Genomic DNA, 20,968 nt, shown 5'->3' with positions numbered 1-20,968 from the left:
ATTTCATTCTGACACTTGAGTTTAAAAGGTTAAGTTACTATCTGAAGAAAGGTAATCTGGCTGCCTTTCATAGCAACCTGCAAGCTCTGCAATCTGCATAGAGAGGGGCATTTGTCATCATTAGCTGAGCAGTGACAGCTGGCACCTAGGGTGTCCCAGATTCAAGAAGTGGCAAAGGCACTCTTTTACCTTAAGTTGCCATTAGGTATAACATGCTTCATAAGGAGCAGTATTTTCTCTTTTTTTGTTATACAGCATGGAATAACAGCAGTGAGTGCATATGTGTTTTCTTCATCACGGAGAATGGGCTGATGTACAATTAGCAGTTGCCATTAGACAAAATGACACCAGGTTTATCATATGAGCAAACATCCAATTCATGTCACTTGAAAATAACTGCAATTGGCTCAAAATTAGGGCAGTATATTTTCCTTCGAAGATATTTCAGACTGACTGATTTATAAATTTTATTTATGGACATGACAAATTGTGAATAAAATACAGTTTTTAGCTAGAGGTATAGTACTGTCACTTCAAGCTAGGAATGCCTAATTACTTAAAACAGACAGGTTATTAGATATAGGGAAAAAAATAGTCCTACACTGGCATATAAGCTAATGCAGTGTATTAATGCTTTGAAAGAATACCTGACAGAACACTATTTTAATAGCAGTATTAGAATCTTAGTGTATTCTTAGAGCGTATTTAACAGTTAAGTTTGCCACAATTTTTTTTTAGAGAGTTCCAAGAGATTTTGTAGATACATTCACATTTAAGAGTGTATTTAATAAATGGTATGTGTAAAAGCCTACAAAAGAAGTAGGTTTTTTCATACTATCATCCATTATTCCATGTATGTGAGATTGACGGAATTGTTTATAAACATTAAGAACCCTGATTTGGTTAGTTTTATAGAAACAAAATACAAAGTTAAAAACTAATATGCCTTGGCATTATATACAAACAAACAGATTTTTTAAAAAAGGAAGGAAAAAAATCCTTGTTTCTTCACAGTCTCTCAAATTTGGAAACATAATCCAGAATGCTAGATTCTGCATTATTATGTAAACTAGTTTTTCACAAATAAAACTAATTTTTGTGTTAATGTAAAATCTATGCAAATACATGCAGTCATTTATCAGGGAAGCTGACAAGCATTCCATATTGGAGAGGGAAAATGAAACTGCCTCAAGAATAGAGGCAATTAATTATTTCTGTATTTTCTCTTCCTCTGTCTTGAGGCACAAAAGTTATCCATCCAGTTAAAACAGCAAATGAAATAAAGAGATTTTTTTTTATTTAAACACATATGGCTTTTGCCTGCAATACTGATCACCACAAGGTCTACAGATGCCCGTGGCTAAATTGTACATTGGCAGATGCACACAAGGGAAAACTGTGTTAATGCAGCGTGGTGAACAAAACAAATGAACAGAATTGAGGAGGGGAGTGAGGAAGAGAGGACTTCTTTCACCCCACTGAGATACGCAGTTTGCCTACCAAGAGTGGATTAGGTTAGTTATGAATTTAACCTGAAAAGTTTTTTCTTGGCCTCCTTGTCAAAAATCTGAACAGCACACGTAGAAGAAAACATCCTCGCAGATCTACATAATTTTGTACAAGACAGATTAGAAATAATGGACTTGCCAAAACAAATTGATATATTATTTAATCTCTATACATAAGGACTAATAATACATAATAAATGCACTTACAGAATATAATGAAAAAACTATAGTCCAACATACTTGCTATCATTTTTTACCTATTGAAAGAAGCAAGGTCTTGGAAGTGTATGTGAAAATTGCAAGCATTATGGCACAACCTAGTATCTGCCATATACTCTTCTGTGCTTAAGAGGGTTAGTAAGACTTCTACACTTATTTTTTTCTTTCTGATAAGGTTATTTTTAAAAATTGAAGCCCAAATTAGCCAGTTCATTCCTGGAAATAACTTGCAGAAGAAAGCAAAAGACAGAAATATAAAACAATCACTGAAAACAAGACAGAATCATGTCCATCACAGTAATCACTCTCAGGCCAGTACACACTGCATAACTTTAAAATTACCACTCTAATGACCAAAATGCAGTAAAGAATATATTTGCAGTCTTTTTTTGACATGTATTTTGAGTATGTCATACAACATAAGTAAATCCACCTCATTAAAACCTGTGTTGACCAAAAATAAATTTTAAAACCACCAGCAATATGCCACAAAGGATCCAGTTCTCTATATTCTGTCCTAGAGCTGGGATGAAAAAACAGTAAGGAAAAGTAGGAAGGACAGTAGGTGATCTAGGTTAAAATTTCAAATGCAAGTGAGGAGCTGGAGTGATTTGATGCTCTAATAAGAGACTCACTTCTACCCTAAATAAAGTGTTATGCTCTACAATGACAATGTTCTACCAGTTCAGAAAAAAAGTTCGGAGTGGTGGTGGGAAAACCAATACATTCTAAAGGTCAAAAAATCTAAGTATCAAGTTTTTACTGAACAGATCTCTGCCCTTTCTCCTTGAATAATAAGCTGGCTGGCATGTTTATATTTCAGCTATAAATAGGATATTTTTAGGAACAATTAATAAGTGTTTTTAGCAAGCAGGTTGCCTATATTCAAGACTGTTAAAAGATTCTGCACCTTTTGGGAGTTACAGAAATAGTCCTGAATATGCAAAAGTACATGAAAAAATACAGTTTGAATAGAGATTTTGAAAACAATCTTCCACTCATTTCTCTGAATAACCTCACCTTCTTTGTAAAGGCTTTACAGCAGATCACAGAAGGCATTTTCGTGGGAGCATCTTGTTAAAATACGGACAAAACTGCACTGTTCTTGTGCAAGAAGCTGATCAAACACTATCTCTAAAACATAATGAAATTATTACAGAAGTTCTGCTTGACAGAAGAGTAGATATTTGGGCCAAAAATATATTTCCTTACCAATGCAGGTAGTTGATGTATTAGATATTTTAAAGGCACATTCTATTTCATCCTATTCAAAAGTTAACCTTCAAGTGTTACTCTGCTTTGGCCTTGATCCCGCAAATAACTGCCTATGCTTTTAACTGTGACTCTAAAGAAGCCCACAACCTCACCAGAATCAGCTGAATGTTTCACTAACCATGTGTGCGTTGGCAGGATCAGGGTCTTCATAAGGTTCAATGAAATGTATTAATCACTCACAACCAACTCACTCAACTCCTCCCTTCACCATTATTTGGAAAGAAAATATCAAAGAGTTATACACTACATTAAAAAATGTCTGCATTGAAATATGTTAGGCATATCTTTTTATACCTAGAGACAAAATGCATTACTTGGGCAACCTACCATGCCTGTGCTATTGTAAAGAGAGGACACGTTTCACTTTGAGGTACAGAGACTTAAGAATTGGCAGCATGAAAATTAGCAACGAACACAAAACATGACAACATATATATAAAAAGATGGTGCTTACTTGCATTTTTATATAGGCTAGTGATCAAAGATGTTAAGCAATATGTTTTCTGCTGGCTCCACCAGCTCTAGCAGCTACCTACAATTTGGTGTAGTTTAGTTTGCTACTCCATATGAACCCAACTTACAGGAAAACACTAGTCCCGAAAAATAAGTATCCTCTAGACATAGCACCCCTTCACTTCAACTGGGCTAATAAGATGTTGGGTTACTCATAAAACATACCATGAACAAGCTGACTGATGGTATAATTTATATAATAATGCATTTTAAATGCTTCCACACTTTAGTTTTGACTTACATTTTGCTCTAGTCCTCTCTCAGACAAAGTACTCCAAAGCTAGAAGTTAGCAAGGGGAAAAGTGAGTTTAGACATGAAGTCTTCAGAAACTCATGCTCATCCAACACACAGAGCTTTATTTTCAAGGTCAATTTTGAATATTTTCAGCCATTTAATCATATACAGCATGAGAGAGTAATGAGAGCTCTGCAGTGTTGGATGACCCACTACAGATGTAGCAGATTAAAAGGCGCTAATCCCCACTGATTCCACACTCTTCTTGCAGTTCAGTAGAAAAGAGCATTCTCCAAGCAGGAAATATTTTAAAAAAACCTCACCAAACCAGTGTTGGACTGCTTAAATAAAACGTTGTACTTTAAGGAACGTCTGGCTTTGGAGAAGCTGAGGGAGAAGTCAACTAAATGAATAATTCAATACATTTTTTCCCTGCTTGAATGTTACTGCAGTTCCAGCTAAAATTACAGTTGTACAAGCTCCATGTTTAGTTTTGAGACCTAACATTTTAAAGAAAACAAATCAATTACTGGGATTTTTTTCCCCCTTAACAGATTGCAGATTAGAGGAATTTAAAGTATTAACAGTTCATCCAAAAGGCCTAGGATGACAAAGTCCAACACTAATGCAAGCTCTTTTAACATTTTTATTTTTAATGGGAAGACAAAACACACAGATGTTAAGTGTGGCACTAATCAATGCTACCTGTATGCTGCAAAAAGAAGCTATATCACTTTTTTTTCTCAAACAAAAGTAGAAAAATGCAGAAAACAGCAGATAATGCAAGAAAAATATTTGCATCCCTAATTATACAGAAACTTGTATTCAGAAGTCCAAGTAATGAAATCTATCACGTCATTGAAATTGAACTTTTGCAAATATGTAGCAACTAAAGTTTAAACTTAACTTTTCATTTGTTTGAAAATTTCCAAGAGTAGTCAAAAAGTAAACTACAAACCACAATATGGAAAATTGCAGGTACCATCAAGTTCTATCACACACACACACAAAAAGATGCTGCCTATTTTATATAATCTGACACTTCAAGCAAACGCAGCACAAATATCTTTTCCTACTTGAAAAAAAGTAAATTTATTGTTGCTGGCAGGATGATATGGATGAAATAACCAGGATGAATTGAGGGGGGAAGGGGAGAAAGAGGAGCCAAGAAATCAGATACATTCAATGAGCCTTCAAACTCACTTCAGCAGTAGGGATAAATAATTTAATCAAGCCAGCTTCATTTTTTTTTCTTAGCTCCCTAGCGCAATAGGCAGATATTAAATAATAAAACTTTAAAATTCATGAGCAGTTGTGTGTGGAAGAACTATCACTATATAGTAAGAAATATAAAGTGATATCAATGCAAGTGCTTTTTGTGCATCTGCAACTGCATGTGCATTTTTACTCACACTTTTCACCATATGAAAAGGAATTACTGGTGAAATTTATATATAGCAACTTTCTTCTTTTCTTTTCTTTATTTTTTTCCCCCAAAATTACATCTGGGAGGGCGTGGGTGAGTACCTGCAAGTCAAAGATTTTCAACACCATTTGGCTTTTTGGCTAACACGAGCGCTATGTGGCAAGGCACTGTAGTTTGAAAGATTTGAAATAACAAGCAGAATTCAAGAAATGCTGCTATAGTATCCTCTAATTAAGGCAAAATATGTAGAAAACAGTAATTTGGTAAAAGTCACCAATATCATATGGTGCCACTATCATGACAAATGATCAATCCTCATTTTAATGAGTTGATTTTAATCTCGATTTTCCAGAACAACTCAATATACATAAAACTCAGTGATGAAAAGGTGTTCCTTGCTTTTGTAACTTACGGACACATTAATAACTACAGAGACAAACTAACTGCAGTACGTGGTCAGAAGCTTTGAAAATATTCATAATTTTAATCATATATAGTCAGATGAATAACAATTTTTTAAATTTAAACCAAACCAACAACTTCTCATCACATGAAATGATCGAGCCAACTTAGCAGTTACACTTCAGTGGCTAATTGGTGTCAGTGATGCCTAAATCCAGAAATTTTCTAAATAGCAAATGTTTATTGTGTATGTGTGAAAAGAATTGATATAGTGAAGTTAACAGCAACCTTTAGTGTTAAATATCGCCCAGACAAGCCTAAGGCTAATGTTTTCTATAGTCACCAAGATAAAATAAATACGTATAGCCTGTATTACTTGATACCATAGGTTAATCCTAGCATTATATATTGAAAGGTCAGAGTCAGGCTATATGATGCTGGTTTTATTTCAATTAATTTCGCCAAAATATGAAAATTAAGACTTTTGACAGTTTCAAGGTATGACCTCCCGCCTTTTGCCTTTAGCAACTGGATTTACTGAGCTAAAACCCACGGGGCGAAACCAAACAAAACCTCTCCCGAAACGTTTCCATCGTTAACGAGTAGCTCTGCTGCAGCTGGAGCGACGAGAAGTTGAACGGGGGCTGCAGTGCCACCTCCGCGGGGAAGGGCTGTTCCCTCGGCGGAGATGGCAGGAAGTGCCAACCTCTTGTCCGCCCGCTTTAACTTTCGCTTTTACACGGACCCGGCGTGTAACCTCGCGGGGACGGAGTTCTTTCTTATTTAAATCGCAAAGAAGCCCCCCTCCCGCCGAGGCAGGGCCGGAGGTTTGGGTCCAGCAGGTTCCGGAGCCGAGCAGCTGCCGCCGGGCACGCCGCCGCGCCGGGCCGGGGCCGGGGCTGGGGCTGGGGCCGGTGGCCACGGCCGGGGCCAGGGCCAGCGCCGCCGCAGGCCTTCCTGCCCCCGCCCCAGGCGGGCCCTGCAACCCGCCCGACCGAGTTGGACCCAACTCCGCCGCTTTTCCTTCCGCCATGTAGCCCGGCCGTGCCCTATTACGGCCAAAGCCGCGCCTGTATCTGAGAGCAGGGCGCGACACGCATTGCTCCCGGTCCCGAGGGGCGGGCGGGAAGGGGGAGGTGGGTCGTCCCGGGCCCCATCCGCGGGGGCAGTGGGGCGGGATGTGCCGAGATGGCGAGGTGCCTCCCTGTCCCCGCCCGCCGACGGGACCCGCGGCCGTGCCGCCGATACGGCTGTTCGGCGCGCCGGCAGCCCGCGGAAGGGGAGAGAGGGCTGGCCCCCGCCCCGCCGCGTTCCCCGCCGCCGCGGCAGGTTCCCCACGTTCCCGAGACCAGCCGCCGGTACGAGCAGCGGGAAGGCGGCCGCCTGTCCGCTCGGACACAGCCGGGAGCCCTGTAAGTGCCTGCTCCGGCGAGGCGGGGGGAGCCGCCCCCGGACGTCCGCAGCTGAGCGGCCGCGGTTGCCACCGCCCCGCGGGGGAGGGCGGTGGCAGCCCGGGGCCCCGAGCGAGGACGGCGGCTGCACTCCTCGGGACGGCTCGGGAGGCGCCGGGAGCGGGCGCGCTGGGCCCCTGCCGCCGGGTCTGCCGCGGCCACGGCAGCCACCCGTGTTCCTCCTTGCGCCTGGCCGCGAAACCACCCGGACGATGGAGAAAAACCAGGAGGAAAGCAGCTCCTCTTCGGCCGATACGGCCAGAAAGCGGCCGCCCCTCTGCCCTCCGCCGTCGGCCAGGGGGCTACGGCCGAGGAGAGGAAATGCTTCTTCCGGACGACCTGTCACCCGCAGTTTTTCAGCGAGGCGCCCCACGACATCACTTGCCCTTCTTTTCTCGTGGGCAGAAAATTATTTCCCGCATTAGCTTCCGCCTAGGAAGCGGCATGGGGAGCACCAGTGTCAGACCGGGCGACACAGAGTCAGAAATTCTTCGCTATGTGCAATAAAGTTGGTTGCGTTAATACGTTGAATAAGTGCTCTTTGCGGTAGGACTTCTCCTTAGCAATGGATATGCCTGTGACAGTTACTTTAAGAATTAGTAATCGGGCAATAGATTAAATATTCCAAGCGATTAAAAGCTTTTAAGTTTTTTCTTTTTAAAGGAAAAAAAAAATAGTGTTCTCTTGAAACTCAGCTCGGTAGGTGCTGCAAAGCAGGAGAGTTTCCCGCTCCCAACTTTTTTTTTTTTGCAAGTAAAGGTCGGGATTACTAACACTTAAAAGTACCGAAGGCGAAATTTGCTAATTACACATCACACACAAGAAACACCAAACTGTCAGATTAGCAGCATGCCAGCATGTTTGCAGTCGCTAGCATCCCTCCCGTGTGCACATTTACTAAACGCAGCTTGCTAGCGGAGCTCTCTATATGGCAAATCGACCAGGTTTGAAATTAATAGATATTTATAGCGCGACTCAAAAAACAGCTGAACATCCACTCTTCACAACATACCGGAGAGCTACATGGAATGTAAAACCGAAGCTAGGAATCGGCAGATGAAATTTACAGTTCATATCTGGTACTTGAGTTCTGGAGGGAACGTGGAAAAGACCTGACAGGCACATTTAGCGATTGATTCTCCCTACATAGGGTACAAACACAAAAAGCAAGGCAGAGACAATGCCGAAATGCGTTAAACCTCAAAATCGATTAGAGCCCGTCAGAAGATCTTTTAAAACAATGAAAATCGTGGACTTTTGCGTAATATTTTATTCCGAAGGACACTAAATTTTCCATGAATCTGCTACCATGTTCACTGGTCGGTTTACGTGAAAAAACAAAACAAAAAACTTCTCGCTTACAGTTATAGACAACTATCAGAAGGAAAGGACAGCGTGACGTGACACCAAGTGTGAGTTAATGAATGTATGCCCTTGCTCCTGCCGGAGCGAGCGCGGTCGGTAGCTCCCTTAGTGATGGATGCCCGTTAATACACCTGCATTCACGTCTCCGGCCGTGGGGAAACACGCAGGGATTCGGTGCGGAGAGGCACAGTTTTGCCAAGTCCTTTAGAAACGTCAATACCCTTCAAGTTACACCCAAAGGAGAGCGATTTCTCTTGATTTCCGAGCGTACAGATGACCAGGGCGGTTTTTCTGCCAGTAACCTTCTACCTTTCTATAGGTGCCTGCGTTTGTGTGTCTGTGTGTACATATCTATCTCCTAGAGAGGGATTAATTAGCCGGGTTTGAGCTGAAAGAGGCTGTAGTGACGAGCCCAGTGGCGATTGGCCGCCCGCCTGCCTGGCCCTGCCTTTATAATTTCCACACGAGTGCATCTGGGCTCTTATACAAACCAACAGCCAGCTTCTTCTGACATATACACACACACACACACACACACGCACGCACGGCACTTTTTTTTTCTACCATCTGATTAACCACCCTGCATACACACAGTGATTACTACGGGAAAACATAAATAAATACGAAGAGGTTTTATTATTTTGACTACTGGAAGCCTCGCTGTGTCTCAGTGCAACTTTTGTTTTTCTTGCTGCTGGGGAAGGTGCAGCTCTCCCTGCTTTCCTCTCACTCACGGACCCTTTAAAAAAAGGGGGAGGAAAAAGATCGCCCCCTTCAGTCCCCCGCCCGCCCCCCCCGCCCCCCCCCCTCCCCAGCCACACACACTTCAAGACGGCTTGATCTAAAAAAGCAGGAAGAGAGCATCTGAGGAGCAGCAGCCCCAGCGCATTTTGCAAAACATTTGTTAGATTTCAGAGTGCGGCAGCCTGTTTCTCCTCTGAAGTTGGCTCCAGCCCTAGCAGCCGCATTGGATCCCACAGCCTATTGCGAGACTCCGGTATACAATCCGGATCTCTGCCCCAACATGATCGCGGCCCAGGCCAAGCTGGTGTATCATCTGAATAAATACTACAACGAGAAATGCCAAGCCAGGAAAGCTGCCATCGCCAAAACGATCCGCGAAGTCTGCAAAGTGGTCTCGGACGTGCTGAAGGAGGTGGAGGTGCAGGAGCCTCGCTTCATAAGTTCCTTGAACGAGATGGACAATCGCTATGAGGGGCTGGAAGTCATCTCCCCGACGGAATTTGAAGTCGTGCTGTATCTGAACCAAATGGGGGTTTTCAACTTCGTGGACGACGGCTCCTTGCCGGGCTGCGCGGTGTTAAAGTTAAGCGACGGGCGCAAGAGGAGTATGTCTCTCTGGGTGGAGTTCATCACGGCGTCTGGCTACCTCTCCGCTCGCAAAATCCGGTCCAGATTTCAGACTCTGGTGGCTCAAGCCGTGGATAAGTGCAGTTACAGAGACGTGGTAAAGATGGTGGCGGACACCAGCGAAGTGAAGCTGAGGATCAGGGACAGGTACGTCGTGCAGATCACGCCGGCGTTCAAATGCACGGGGATCTGGCCGCGGAGTGCTGCCCACTGGCCGCTTCCCCACATCCCCTGGCCGGGACCCAACAGGGTGGCGGAGGTCAAGGCGGAGGGCTTCAACCTCTTATCAAAGGAGTGCCACTCGCTGGCCGGCAAGCAGAGCTCGGCCGAGAGCGATGCCTGGGTGCTGCAGTTCGCCGAAGCCGAGAACAGACTGCAGATGGGCGGCTGCAGGAAGAAATGCCTCTCTATCCTCAAAACCTTACGGGACCGTCACTTGGAGCTGCCGGGCCAGCCCTTGAATAATTATCACATGAAGACTCTGGTTTCCTACGAATGCGAAAAGCACCCCCGCGAGTCGGACTGGGACGAGTCGTGCCTGGGGGACCGGCTCAACGGGATTTTACTGCAGCTCATCTCCTGCCTCCAGTGCAGGAGGTGCCCGCATTACTTCTTGCCCAACTTAGACCTCTTTCAGGGCAAACCTCACTCGGCCCTGGAAAACGCGGCCAAACAAACGTGGCGACTGGCTAGGGAAATACTTACCAACCCGAAAAGTTTAGAGAAACTTTAGAGGGTAACTGTAAAACCAATCTGACCGACACATCTGCTTAATTTCCCGACGAAGTTTCAGCTGCCTGTTCGAAAAGTCAAACATTTCCACTTGACAAGTAATACTCTTTGTAAAAGGAATATAGCTTAGGCTCTTCACAAATAAACAAACCCAAACAGCAAGTATCGTTCTTCTCATCTCCATCACAGTTTTGCGGATCCCCGTGGAAAAAAAATAAAAGGGAAAAAAAAAAAAAAAAGGAGAGAAAGAAAACCCCCTGAAAGTATTTTACCCAGAAAGGAAAATTGGCCGTAATTTAACATGATTGTGACCATTTTGCCTAGAAACGGTACCAACGGATTATAACAAACCCCAGTATTTTTATGTAAACCCTCTGTGAGTAAAAGCTATTTGGATATGCCACCTGAACAAACCCTAATGTACCTTTTGATTTGTATCAAATATTGTGATCTCACATTGTCTTTGAAATTGTGGATGTTGGTGTTTTGTGATTTGGTGAACAGAAGTTAAATTGCCATTTTGGATACTTCAAGGACATTTTCTGCTAAAGAGAAGATACCATTTAAAAAGGTAGATTTTATCATGGTATTTTTGTTAATTGTCTTTTGAAGTGTCTGAACTTAACAAGTTTACATTTTTCGTTTCATATATATTGCTTGTTCTATTTCTAACATTCCATAAATATACTTGAAATGTTATTTAAATATATTCAAAAGAAATTTGGATTCTGCTTATATAATAACGCTTGAATATTGGAATTATATATTTGAAAATGCACTTGAAATACACTGGATAATTACCTTTTGTGATTTAGATTTTAATTTCTGTTGCTGATTTATTTAATTACAAGCTAATAAATGAAGTAAAATGCATATGGGTAAGCGTTTCAATACCGGATCAAGTTTTCTACTTGAAAACCCAGAGGCAGCTGTGTATTGTGAATTTCGCCTTTCTGTGGTTAGTTGCTTGACTCCTGTAAAGCAGAAAACTTAAGGGCAGCCTCCTGATTTTGCATTTTGAATAGCTATGTAGGGCAGGGAAATATTGGTGGTATAAATACACCGGAATTTTGCTCCAGGTGACCACCAGATACTGCTGAAGCTCTTAATGCAGTAACACTTTTTCAGCCATCAGAAAAGAAATCTATTTTCAAAAGGTTTACTACACGGTGCTGATGTGTTTCTGCTAGGTTTTGAACAACGCTGAGGAAACACATTTCCCCGGAACAGTCAGTGTACTGAGTAAGCAGTGAGCCTGATAGAAGTGGCATTTTGGCACAAGTGATGATAAAGAAGAGAATAAAATTTCTAAGTGAAAGGTTCAAGCCGGCGCCAATAAAGTGAACAATATTACTTCTGACCTACAAATCCCTTCTGAATGTGATAAGATTGCCAGTTGCACTCCCCGAAACCAAGCCCCTGCGCTCCCAAGGCGTTAAGAGGGAATAACATATGCGCGCCTACAAAACTGCAAAAGCTACCCATCACTGCCTACCGTCCTGCAGCGCTCGGTCATGCTCGGGGTGCGTCTTTAAAGTGGCTTTGAAATCAAAACGCAAACTAACCACGCGGGGTTTGTTTAGTATCCTGACAGTCAACAAGTGCTGAAAGAGGCCCATCGCCTGTGTAACACCCATCAGGAACTATTTCCAGTGGGTGCACTTTAACGAAACCGTTACACGCAGCGATTCTGTCAGAACTTTTTTTTTTTTTTCTTTCCCCCTTCACACCACTGAGAAGAAAGTTCCGAGTTTGTGAAATTATTTGTCAAAGAGAAATCAGCTTATTACAAAAATATTCAGACGAGGTCGCTAGCATTTTCTTGAAATTTACGAGATTTCTGCAGCAATAAACCCCACTCTAAAGTCTTTTGCAAAATATCTCCCCTATTCACTTTCTTCTAACAATTTTTTTTTCAGCGCAATAACAAATAAATAAAGCAACAGCAATAAGAATAACAAGAGATGCAGGAGAGAGGAGCGCCCTGTAAAACACATCCCTTCTGTATGCCTCCTCCTTGTCCCGTGGCAGTCCCCCTCTCTCTTCCCGCGGGGAGGAACCCACGAAAAGGTTTCTGGTCAAGTCACGCACTCCTACTCTGTTGCGCCTGGGGTGGACGTTTTCGTACGGGGAGGGGGGTGGGGGGCGGCGCTGAGGAACTAGTAGTGACTTCAGAAAACAACAGAGCTTTCCCAGGAATCAAGGTTTGAATACGTGCCTATTCCCCCCCCCCCCTTTTTTTTTTCTTTCCCCACCCCCGAGAAAATAAGCATTAGCTTGCATTTCATAACCCAAGAGTGATTACAAATATACACCGTATTTTCTTACATGGAGAATAACGTTCTTTAAATAACGGGATTCTCTGCTGATCTTGCAAGGGGTAAACCCCTCCGCTGTGCCTCAGGAAGGCTGCGGGCTGGGACTGCTGCTCTCTCCAGGGATTTCAGAGCAATTGGCTTAACTACTAAATCTGACCATGTTCATACAAAGGCACCGAACGAAATGCTGTTGGAAAACGCGCCCGCTACCGTAATAGAGGATTTAATATCATTAATATATTGCGCTTTTTCTTTCTTTTTTTTTTTTTTGTTACTAAAAGGCAGCGAGAGGCGGCAGACGGGAGCGGAGTTCGGAGGGAGAGGGCGGCCCCGGCGCACGTGTGCTTGGGAGCGGAGCAGGGACAGGGCCACCCGTCTGCCCGCCACACTCACCTTGGGGTCGATCTTCTTGAAAGCCGGGTCATCTTCGTCCACCTCGAAGTAGATTTCCGTGGTGGTGATGGAGAGTGTCCCCTTGGCCACTACCACGGGGGCGATGAGCTGTGCCGGCGTGCTGAGCACCACGGGGCCTGCAAAGCAAGGGCAGCGGCGTCAGGTTGGAGGGGCCCGGCTGACCCATCCCCGGTGGCCCTTCCCTTCCCTTCGCCGAGCGGGCGCCCGGCGAGCCCCCTAATAAACTCTGTTTGTAAAGAGCCGTGTTTATTCCCCTCCTGCCCGCGGTTAGCGCTTTGAACTCGGCACTCAGGACAGAAGCAAATTTTTGAGCTCCGGGGTTGCGAGGTAAATCAGCCAGCAGCGAAATTCAGGAGGGTTAGAGTGAGCAATAGCTGCCTCTTAGGAATAGGTCCCCTCTCTCTCCATGCCCTTTTGCTCCTCGTTAACACTATCGCTGTTTATGTGCGACAGCGGCGACTGGTTACGTGCAGCTCCGACCTGCCAGCGAAGGGTCCAGATCCAGGGCGGGCAGGCGGCAGGAAAGCCCGCAACCCCTGCTCGTCACACTCACCCTGAGAAGCCCGAGGGCATTATTTTTAACTCTAGATCCAAACCTCAACTCCGCAAGTATCTCGAAAGATTGTATTTTATTTTTTGTAACCTACTTTTTAGCACACGCACACAAAAGCTAGCGCCGTAACAGATATTTATGACAAGATCATTTTTATTTCAACTCGCTGTCACTTAATCCTTTAAAAATTACTGTAACAATATTTCGCTGAAATGTATTCCTTAACGAGGCGCTTGCACTGGCCCTGAAAAGATGGGAAGGGGAAAACCTATTACAAAAGGCAGCCTTCTCCGTGCAAATTGTTAGGCTTTAATTCCCGAAAAAAACCCCACCAAACCCTGCGGCTTTAATGCAAGAGACAACAGGGGATCTCGTTTTCACCACCTTATCTTCAAAATCAACGCAATCTACTGATATAGCTGAGAGTGCTGGTGGTTTAGGAAGCTGACTTGCTCTATTTAAAGGAAAAGGTTAAATATAAACCACTGTCCTAGATTTAACCTGTTAGATTTGTCAAGCGTGTACAGCAATTTGTATACACATATATGAACACATACATCCACATGCATGCGCAAGCACACAGCTGACATATGGATAATAAAGCCTCAGTACCGGGAAACTGGGTGCAACATCCCACTGACACAGTTTTCTGAAACTGGCAAACTGATCATCTAAAAGAGCTTTGGTTGCCTCATGCAGTTCAATTCCCCTTTGCAATATGGAAGACCTTGCTCAGATGGCAAAGAGGGCCTGCATACCCTTCCAGATGATGTCCCCAGACACTCGTGCCTCTGGGGAGGAAGACAGTGCCTGTTTGGAGGGCCTGGAGAGGTGAGTGCAAGCTCTGGGCTGCAGTGTGCACGAAGGCTAGCAGGCACGGATGCAACCTCTTCTCCTCCCCCAGTATTGCCTGCACATTTTTATTACCAGATCTTGCAAGCAACACTTCAAATTACTCACTTAGCCCAAATTAGTCCTGTATCGGCGCATCTAACTGTCATGTTGTTAATGTTTTACTTTACCGTAACACCCAATTTGAGACCATATTGCACAATGTTTTGTCATTTACGCTGTAAAATAAAGAGGAAAGCACGTATTACTGCGTGTACGAGGGGAAGCTAAAACGCACAGTTTCAGTGACAGCTTTCAGCAGCCCAGCGTGGCAGGCTGGATAATATTGATACAAACTCTATTTTCTCTCATTTTATTGTTTTCCATCTCCTAATAAAGCGGGGTAGCCTCTTGACCCTAGTCAGCTGATCGGAATCACATGCGTCGGGCTTGCTTTGCTGCTCTCATCTTGCCTCCATCTTCTCTCCCTCCAGTCGCGGTGGGAGAGAGGAGAGGGAGGGGAGAGCCGAGCCGAGCCGAGCCGAGCCGGGGAAGCCCGGCGGCGGGCTCCAAAGGGCCGGGCGATTGATCCGCAATGCCGCTTTAAAACCTCATCAATCTTCATCTGGGCTGCTCAAGTAATTACGCCCGATTCTCTTGTACGATTACAAGTGGATTTGGGTTTCTATTCCCCAGGCCCCCCTTCTTTGTGTTTACAGAAGGGGGGTCTGGGTAGGCGGCGGCTCCCTGCCCCGCCGAAGCACTTGCCCTCTCCTCACCCTCCCCTCGCCCTTCTTCGCAGCGCAGCCGGGAGCCTCGGCTTGGCCCGGCGCACGGTGATGGGCGCCTGAGCCTTTTGTGCGAAAAGAAAAGCGCCTTCGGAAGATGCGTCCTGGAAATGACCCGATATTCTATCATTTTAAGGAGGCGTTTGTGGGCTTTGCTGAATCCCAGAAGGAAGACCATCAATTTAATCCAATTACCTCTTTTCCCTGGTGTTGTGTGGCTAAAATAAAAATAAAGCCGACGTTATTTAATGGTCAAAAGGCCAAAACCTATAATCTGACATCCAGGGGAAGACAATAGGTGCACCCCGGCGGGTGTGCTAGCGAAATGCACTCACGTATCAGAGGAGTGGACAGAGCTAAAAAAGCAGGGGGTGGATTCAGAGAGAAATGGGACAGTTACTTCTCAGTCTGCTACTGAGTGTAGGGGAAATGCTTTTTTAATTTTTGTCTTCCTCCTCCTCTTCCTGAGAAAAGGCTCCGTGCTCCCAGACCGTTACCTTGGTTCTGCCCAAATGACACCCCACATTTGTCGTAATGCAAATATGCCAAATGTATTAAAATGCGAAAAATAACCGTTATTATACTTTCCAGATGAGAAAACGTTTGCTTGTGGGTGGTTTGGATTTGTTGTGTTTATTTTTATTTCTTTTTCTGTTTGGTAAAGGAGAAGCAGAAAGCATAACACACAGAAGTCAAATTATGGCATTTTGGGGAAAAGAGTGATCAAACTAAGTTTAAAAAAATCTTCGCTCTTTTTCTTTTTTTTCCCGAAAACACAAAATGAAAAAAAAATCGGTATTAACAGTGTGTCATTTTTACACTTGTCCTTTCGAAATCTCCAATTACAACTTCCAATTCCATAGCATGTTTAAGGAGCACTGAATCTTTTTGTTGTAGCCTTCAGGGAGCAAGTCAGCCACTGAGAGAATACGAAATTAATCCACTACAGCTATATAGAGAGAGGATTATGTTTTAATCCCCTTTGGGACAGTCTTTGGATTTTAAAGATCCGATATTAAAATGTTTACATAGAGCATAATCAAAATACTGCAGATTTTCCACATGGCACTGAGGTATCGGTAAGCTTTGAGTCCCCTACCCAAACCCAATTGATAATCTAATGAAACAAAAGCCTGGCACACCTGAGCCAAGAGCCGCGGGACGGACTCATTCGCATGCGGCAAAGATAACGAGCGCCGGCTCCCAGCCTCACCTCGGCCCCTGGGCTAGCTTTGCTTTTCCAGGGGATGTGAAAATAAATTCCCAGGGCGGCTGCAGCCGTGGAGAAGCGCAGCACAGAACAGCCGGCTCTGCCCGCGGTCTGGGCGGTGCTGCCGGGGCACCAACACCCGGGGCTGCCGGGCGCTCCCCGCGCCGCGCCACGCTACGCCACGCCAGGGCCGCCGGCACCACCGAGGGCAATTCTCTCCCGGCCCCGGCCGGGCGAGGGAGGGAAGTCAACCTGTGGCTGCTCGGCTTCGCCTAACAGCCTGGGATGTGTGGGCAGGACGCGCGTCTACTGCGCTTGTCAGTTGTTGGGACTCTTAATAATTTCGTTGCCTCTTCGCAACCTCTCTGAAGCGGTCGAAGCAGCCACAGCAGAGAGGCAGCCATCTAACAAAGAAGTTCGGGTCTTAAAAACCAGACTGGGAATCACTTTGGATCCACAGGTCTTGTAATCGGCTCTAATGGAGCGTTTTCCGCTTTGCCTGATCCCTGTGGTTGGCACATGTGATTTACATTTCTAAAATAAACGCTACCGTGCAGATACCTATTAAAATAATATTTTCTTTCCAAAAGTAAATGATTGTGGGATTAGAAGGTCCCAGTGAATAGAAGCTGAATGTAATCTCTCTTCCTCTCTGTTAGTTTTTGTTAAATGAGACTCCAGTCCTTATATTTAGTTCTTGTATCTTAGCTCTTGTATTTTTCAAGTTCAAGTTAGAAGAGTCAATGCAAGGGAAAAGTTCTATAAGAGGAAAGAGCTTCTTATCTGCTAAAGCAAGACCAGTAAAAAGTACACTTCTTAAGGAAAGCTCTGAAAGAGTGGTATTTTGAACTTGATATTTCAAACACTAATCTTCATAAAACGTCATTTTTAACTGTAAGAGTTAAAGATGCATTATGTTCATAAGAGTGAATTTTTCAATGGAAGCATCTTTGCTGAGATGATTAGGTGTGATCATTTGTAAGTAAGATAAGATATATGCTTTTATATGCTGAATTCTGAAAAAAAGCAACTTACCTGCTACACACTTAAAAGTGTAACTTTTAAAATAATAGTTGGGTGCTTACTTATAGATGAAATATTAGCTAGGACAAATCCTTTGAAAACTTATCCAATTAGGCAGACTAATTTAATTTTACAGTCTACTGGTAATTATTTGGAAAAAAAAAAGTAGTGAATAATGTCATGCTTATTTTTTATCTGATATTGTTTTGAAAGAAAAAACTCTCTTTTTTTCATATACTCTTTAACATGGAAAAAACAAACCAGGTTAGCTGAAACAAATTTGCTATGCAAAATAATTCTAAAACTATAATTTGTAATTTGATACAATAATAATTATTAATATTAAAAAATAATTTTTAAAAGTCACTCGTGAAGTATCTGAAATAAGACAACTAAACTTCTCTCAGCACTTCAACTTTAAAGCCAAGTGTATCTGACAATGACTTGCATTTAAAATGACTACAAATCCTTATACTTAATCTATACGTAACACACACTGATGCACACAAAAACCTCAGTTTCTTGTTAGACAAATCACACAGCATGCAAGCAGAAACAGGTATAAGCAACAGAAGCTTTTGGGAAAAGTTCTGCAGTCAGAAAAATACTTCATTCAATTAACATCATTAATATAGTATACGGAGTGTCATGTAAATAACAAGGAAACAATATAAGATTTCTAAGACACAACAATTCACAGAATTTAGTCTTTCTATTCCTATTGCCTTCATAAATCTGATTCAAACTACTCTTTAAAAAGACTTTTGCCGTAAATATTTTGAACTTACATGAGGATGGTTGCCCCCAATTTGTTCTCCACTATAGCAGATACAGGGATACTTGGCTTTGTTCAAGCCAAGGCTTTTATAAGAATGTATATATACAGCTCCCTTTACATATCACTTTTAACAGTTTCAATAAAGGGAATAATTTCCACAACTTTTTGATTGCAAAACCCATAATCTAGGCCTGAACATGACAATAATCTTGTTTTTCTCCTCTGCCACTTAAAAAACTCAATTTCTTTCCCTTTTTTTCAGAGATATACAAGCTTACTTTGTTGTTGACTTTTTACTCTCTCACAATCGTATGTTTCATATTGCGAGGGAGAGACAGATTTTTATTGTTTGTTTAAATGTAATTGCCAGGGTAGATAGGCCCTGATATCCAAAATTTTCCCCACTATTCCCCCCTGTCCTCCATAAAGCGTGTATCAAACATCAAAGATCAATTTCAATAGTCTTTTTCAACATGAATAACTAAATTATTACAGCAACTCAATTCTCTTAAGTGGTGCCATAACAGCAAATAAATGTATTTGATTAAAAAGAAAATGTAAATAAAAATAATCCTGCATATTACAACTGTGACTAAATAGTAAAAAACCCCTCATATTTCTGATGAGACTGCAAAAATAGTTAAAAGGGAGTGTTGCTTAAGAGAAAAAAAAAAGTAATTTTCTCTCAAACAAGTACATACTTTCCATACATTTGAATTCAGTGACATATGCACCTCCACAAGAAAATTATTATTTGAATTCCATACTTTTCTGGTCACTTTCACAGAAAAATACGAAAAAGTACTTCTTCCTGAGGGAAAATATTTTTTTTTCCTTCACAATTTTCTTAGGGATAAGTATCTTGTGTACTGTTCAAAGTGTGACAAAAAGCAACCACTTAATAGAACAGGTACAGACTCTGCAGAGACAATGTCAGTACCATACTAAAGTCAAACTTATTAGGTATTTTCTCATTGGAGGTCCCATGGAACAATTAGCTGTGTGTCTGACAGCCTAAAGCAACTCAGAAAATCAACTTTTTTTTTAACCTTTTTCAGGTAAAGTCTGATTTGCCTTGTGGCATATATGAGAATCTCTGAAATGTGCTCAAGCTCCAAGTGGCTTATGTGGCTTTAGAATTGTTCCAGGATGTGTTTGAGCACCAACCTGCCAGATGATCAGGTACTAATAATAATCAAGACTCCCTTTAATCATTTACAGGTGACCAGAAACTGAAACATTTGGGATAGAGACCTCACTACTGCAATACATACATTTGCCACTTCAAGATTAGATTCATACAGTGTGCTCTGCCTGAAGCTATACCTTGGAAGAACTGAGTAATTTAAGCTGGTTTAGAAACTAAGAACTTGATTGTTAAGCACTGCATCCAGATGTGAGTCTACTATGCTAACTATGACCTGCACCAGCTTCCTCCTAATTTTCTACTGAAAACGTCCACATACGTGACAGTTTTTCTCTGAGAGAGCCACTGGAGCTGTCTATTTAACAAAGAGATAACAGAAAAAAACCCCACACCTTATAAAGACATATTTAATATGGGAAGAAGAAAGGAGAGAGCAGAGAGAGCATTCTGTGCAGTGTACCATTGAAACAAGAGTACATTCTAGAGTCAGGAACATGAGGGATCAAGTCCCAGTTTCCACTCTGAGTGGACCAGACTTGACGGTTATCTTACACAGACCGGCTTGTGTACCTTTGTCATGCCCATAGAGCTCATTGATTAGAAATGAAATGAAAGATGTGAGCCCTCAGCTTTCATTTCTTCTAATCTCCATTCTGGAAAAGCTCTTCAGGGTAAACTGTACGCCTTATACTTCTTGAGACTCTAGCAAAAGGGTTATGTTCAGATAACTTGTGATATTTTAAAGTTCACTTATTTGGTTAGCTGCTCCTATGTATGTGTGGGAAGAAAGACCTAAGTTGTTGAATCAGCATGTAACCTCCTAGATATATTTGGAAGAACCATCTCAGATGCAATAGTCCTAATTTAAACTTTCTGAAAATATGAGTATCTCTAAACACCACCAGAATCAACAGAGAACATTTTCTAGTGTAACTGTATTTACTGTTTGATTCCATGTTTTACTTTCCCACCCTTTGGGAACTTCTGAAGACTCTCCCATAAAGATTCTTTGGTACCTAATAAAAGGAGAACTGATGCAGCAGCCTCTGTTACGTAGACTTTTTTCCCCTTAACAACCTGATTTCATTGCAGGAACTGTATTGCTTCTGAAATCTTCTGTGTTAAAGTTTGTTCAAAATGGCTTCCACATTCGGAAGTTACAAAGACAGGGGTTGATAGAGGATGTTCACATAAATCTTGTTTCTTAAAGAAGGTCAAACTAAAAGCACTCATGTAACAGGCTACCAGGGAGGATTGTACAAATGTGCTGGATGAGGCTTACCTCTTGTACGATTTCTGGCTAATGAAACCAAGACGAACCAAATTGTCTTCTTGATTGATTTTTTAACTTCATAGAATCATAGAATAGTAGGGGTTGGAAGGCACCTTTAGAGATCATCTAGTCCAAT

At 42.7% G+C, this 20,968-nt stretch overlaps 2 protein-coding genes across 16 annotated transcripts in view; one reads left to right on the top strand and one right to left on the bottom strand.

Annotated features, from left to right (window-relative positions):
• NBEA (neurobeachin) overlaps window positions 1-20,968 on the bottom strand; it is a 499,798-nt gene that overhangs the window by 141,789 nt on the left and 337,041 nt on the right. For all 15 annotated transcript variants that reach the window (XR_009818508.1, XM_061993741.1, XM_061993751.1 and 12 more), the window contains one exon: window positions 13,209-13,345. Coding sequence is in view for 14 of the 15 variants with exons in the window: in XM_061993741.1 (XP_061849725.1) it covers window positions 13,209-13,345 (137 nt within the window). In the remaining variant the exon portion in view is untranslated. The remainder of the gene's footprint in view (window positions 1-13,208; window positions 13,346-20,968) is intronic.
• Window positions 9,277-10,498, top strand: MAB21L1 (mab-21 like 1). Its single transcript, XM_010197983.2, has one exon. It carries the CDS (start codon window positions 9,419-9,421, stop codon window positions 10,496-10,498), a length of 1,080 nt encoding a protein of 359 aa, XP_010196285.1. The 5' UTR covers window positions 9,277-9,418.

The sequence above is a fragment of the Colius striatus genome, chromosome 1 (genome assembly GCF_028858725.1).
Source record: "Colius striatus isolate bColStr4 chromosome 1, bColStr4.1.hap1, whole genome shotgun sequence".
NCBI classification, from domain to species: Eukaryota; Metazoa; Chordata; class Aves; order Coliiformes; family Coliidae; genus Colius; species Colius striatus.
The sequence above is the reverse complement of the archived record's forward strand: the minus strand, read 5'-3'. Positions and strand labels throughout refer to the sequence as shown.

Bases quoted from the DNA above. Each gene is read 5' to 3' on its own strand.
- MAB21L1 (XM_010197983.2), top strand. From the start codon at position 9,419: ATGATCGCGGCCCAGGCCAAGCTGGTGTATCATCTGAATAAATACTAC.